Source organism: Oncorhynchus nerka, linkage group LG24 (assembly GCF_034236695.1).
Source record: "Oncorhynchus nerka isolate Pitt River linkage group LG24, Oner_Uvic_2.0, whole genome shotgun sequence".
In the NCBI taxonomy this organism is placed as follows: Eukaryota; Metazoa; Chordata; class Actinopteri; order Salmoniformes; family Salmonidae; genus Oncorhynchus; species Oncorhynchus nerka.
In genome coordinates, this window is record NC_088419.1 from 20,734,845 (window position 1) to 20,738,611 (window position 3,767).

The window sequence follows — 3,767 nt, forward strand, 5'->3', positions numbered from 1 at the left end:
TTGCATTTCTCACTGGTGTTTCTTTCACATGTGTTCAGATTTGTAATTTAAACAAAATGACAAGGCTAGTAGAGAACTTAATTTTTTAAATTAAAGTAGGCAAGTAATTTAAGAACAAATTCTTTATTTACAATGACGACATAGAAACAGTGGATTAACTGCCTTGTTTAGGGGCAGAATGACAGATGTCAGCTCTGGGATTCGATCTAGCAACCTTTCGGTTACTGGCCCAATGCTCTAACCACTAGACTACCTGCTGCCCCAATTTTATATCCCCCCAGAGGAAAATGATTGAGAGAAGTTGGTAGAATTGTCTATAACTTTTTTTTTTTTAAGTACAGGAGATACATTACACACGGAAGAATGCTAGAGCTCCTACAATCAGAAAGGGGTCAGTTAAGTGCTTGTTGTAAAAAAAGTAATGCCTTTTAACAGATTTGTGATATAACAAGATCACTAAACTCTCAATTGTTGAAATCAAGTTGTATGGATTTCTCTTCATTAATCTAGAAAGATCAGAGTTCTGCATGACCTGAAATTCAACATTTTATATTGATGTGATAAACATCTTAAGGCTAGCACACTCACTATCTCTCCCATGTAAGATGAAAGCAATGGAATGAATCTGCCAATTTATAGATTAGAATTACACTGACGGTCATATTTCCATAAATGGGCTCCACTGAGGACCATGACACGAACACAAAATGAATGCTGTGATGTCAGTAGGGAAAAGGGCATGGTCTATGTATGAATGCAGTCCAGCACTGAATGTAGAGATGTAAAGCCTTGAATTGTTTTAAATTCTTTGTTAATCATAATACCAAAGTCTGAAATGACTGTCAGTAATGCAATGACTAGGGCTTTACAATAATGGTGAAATATTTGAGAAATGTTGGTTAAGTGGGTTAAAATGTTCCTAGGAGTTGCAAAGGGTGCACAGAGGGACATGTCAAAAGTGTTTTTCATATTAAAAATCCAATTCATTGTAATTTCCATATTGTCTATATTAAAGAGCAATTAATTTGATATAACAGGCTTTTAAATGTCTGTGTGCACAATTTCTACTAAAAACATCAAAGGGATGCAAAAGGCAGTAATTTTATGAAATGATCCTACTGCAGTCGATTTGCATGTCAAACACCTGTCAGAGGCCACCTATTATGTAGCCTATCCCGATGGATTATTTGGAGAGTTGATTGCCGACGAGCAGCACTATACAAATAGCCTAAGTAAAGTTAAGAATAGCCTACATGTTTATTTTCTATAAGCATATATGGCCTACCATTTTCATTAGATTTTTGGGTAATGAATCATAATACCGAAGGTGATTATATAAATTATACTAGAATCAATTGGCAGACAGTTTTGAGACATAAAGGCCTTAAATACGATCCTAATGCTAAAAGTAACAGTATCTGTTAAAAGGTTAAAGGTGCTTTGTGGGTGCGTGGAGGGAGGGAGGTGTGGAGGGGCGGATGGATGGGGGAATGAGGGGATGGGGTTGTACTGTTTTTCTGTTCTCATATCTGAAAATCTATAAATAAAGTGCAACAACAGAAAAGTTCAAGGTGAATAACTACAAGTTCTACATAGTTTCTGAAATCATTTAAGTTAAAAGAAGTCCTGAATTCTGATCACAAATTATTAGGTAATTTAATGCAATTTAAGAGGGAAAGGGTTGGTTTCCCTTTGTTGCTGGATCTTGTGAGCCCATTCTATCTTTGTTAGGTGTGGGATGAAGGGTTGAGGAACTGTTGCTGATTGGGACAGTGTGATTACAATGCCAGTGAGCTCTCTCTTCAATGGGGATATACCGCTTGCTAAAACACTTCCAGCACTGTTTAGATAGGATGTATACCATCTCCGAGACATTCAGTGCAATACACAATATGGATGTACAGCCCATGATGTAGAGGAAGACCATCTTCTCAGTGGCTTTGGAGATGTAGCAGTCTACGGTGTTAGGGCAAGGGTCCAGGCTGCAGCGAAGCAGTCTGGGAACATCAAAGCCACTGTAGAGGAAGTAGAAGGCCAGGAGGGAGCCTACCTCGAAGGTAGTCTTGAAGACGAGGCTGAGGATATAGGTGCAGAGCAGACCTCCGTCAATCCTACCTTTGTCCTCATACAGCTTCTTGCAATGCCTGCTCTCCCTGTTCTCACGGTAGGCCACGTGAAGAGCCACCAACAGGGATGGAGTGGACACCATGATGAGCTGGAGGGCCCACAGGCGGATCTGGGAGATGGGGAAGAAGTGGTCGAAGCACACGTTTTCACAGCCAGGCTGCTGGGTGTTGCAGACAAAGTCATTGTACTCGTCCTTCCAGACCTGCTCAGCAGCCGCCACGTACACCAGGATGCGGAAGATGAAGACGATGGAGAGCCAGATGCGGCCGATGACTGTGGAGTACTTGTTCACCCCACTCAGGACGTTCTCCAGAAACCCCCAGTTTGACATCTCTCTGATTACATGAGCCTGTGGAGAAGGGAGAAACTGTCGATATGGGGCTCTGTCCCAAATGGAACCAATATTATTCCCTACATAGTGCACTACTTTTGACCAGGCTGTTCAAAAGAAATGCACTATGTTGTAGAGAATAGGGTGCCATTTGTGACACAAGGACACAACCCTGTAGATACAAGGCCAATACTCAATTCTGCCTGTTATGATGAAGAGGGCATCATCTGACAATATAAATATATTCCAATCATGCATTGCCCATAGGAGGCTAGGCTACATTTCTATATTCACCATTCTCTCCACTATAAATAGTAACAGGTATTATTGTTTATACTTGTTACACTGTAGGCTACTTGTAAATATGACAGTGTAATAAGGACAATGTAGTGCAGTGTTATCAAATTAACATTTATTTTCATAGAAAATTAATGGAAAGGGCTAATATGTTGATAACAAATCTGTGTAGGATATAATTACTGAGGGAAAATCTTTATTACGCTTTTACAACATCTGCTGGTTCTGTGTTTCCTTAGTAGCAGTACAGTAGCATCAAATCATGTATAAATTAAGTCGTATTTTACAAAAACAGAAAGCTTCTATTTTTACAATTGCTCTCCAGTGAATAAACGCAATTGATTAACTCATTTATTTCAAGTAGCCTAGGCTATCTGAACTTTGATGGTGCGCATTTTCCAATAGAATATGCTAAACCTATTTTAAGAACACTATTATGTTCAGACAAATACAATATTGAAAGAAAATACAATAATTAACTCACCGATTATAAACAGGCTATTCCAGTTTTTTCTGCTTGTGTTATGTGTTTGGGGGCTAATTTTCCGATGCTGGCTACTGCAGTCGATTTGCACGTCGAACACACCTGTCTGAGAGGCCAGGCCACACCTACTTTGTACCCAGAGGGCTTGTTTGGATAGTCTATTGCAGGCGAGCAGCACTATGCAAATACCATAAGTATAGTTAAATATACCCTGTAGGCTATGTGTATTTTTATATTAGCCTATGTCCTATAATTGTTTTTATTAGATTGTTGGGTAGGTTTAAGATGAAAGACTGTTTCTGAAAGGTTTAAAAAAAGAAAAAAAAGTGAAAGCATCTTGTATTTAACACTATAGTATGTCTATTTTCAATATGCTTTAAAGCCTGTAGCTACCATTCATGAGTCGCTATGTGCATTGATTCATCTGTCGTCAACCCTACAGTTTGTTCTGGGACAGACAGCGTCACCATGGTCACATTAAACACTGAACCTGTCACCCGTGGTAGGATATATAAGTCCATGAGTTCA

At 39.2% G+C, this 3,767-nt stretch overlaps 1 protein-coding gene across 1 annotated transcript; it reads right to left on the minus strand.

Moving 5' to 3' along the window:
• Positions 1-110: 110 nt before the first annotated feature.
• LOC115107281 (gap junction beta-7 protein-like) lies at positions 111-3,359 on the minus strand. The gene is made up of 2 exons (XM_029630668.2): positions 3,240-3,359; positions 111-2,476 (listed from the first exon to the last, which is right to left on the minus strand). The coding sequence occupies exon 2, from the start codon at positions 2,456-2,458 to the stop codon at positions 1,667-1,669; it is 792 nt and encodes a 263-aa protein (XP_029486528.1). The 5' UTR covers positions 2,459-2,476; positions 3,240-3,359; the 3' UTR covers positions 111-1,666.
• Positions 3,360-3,767: the final 408 nt, after the last annotated feature.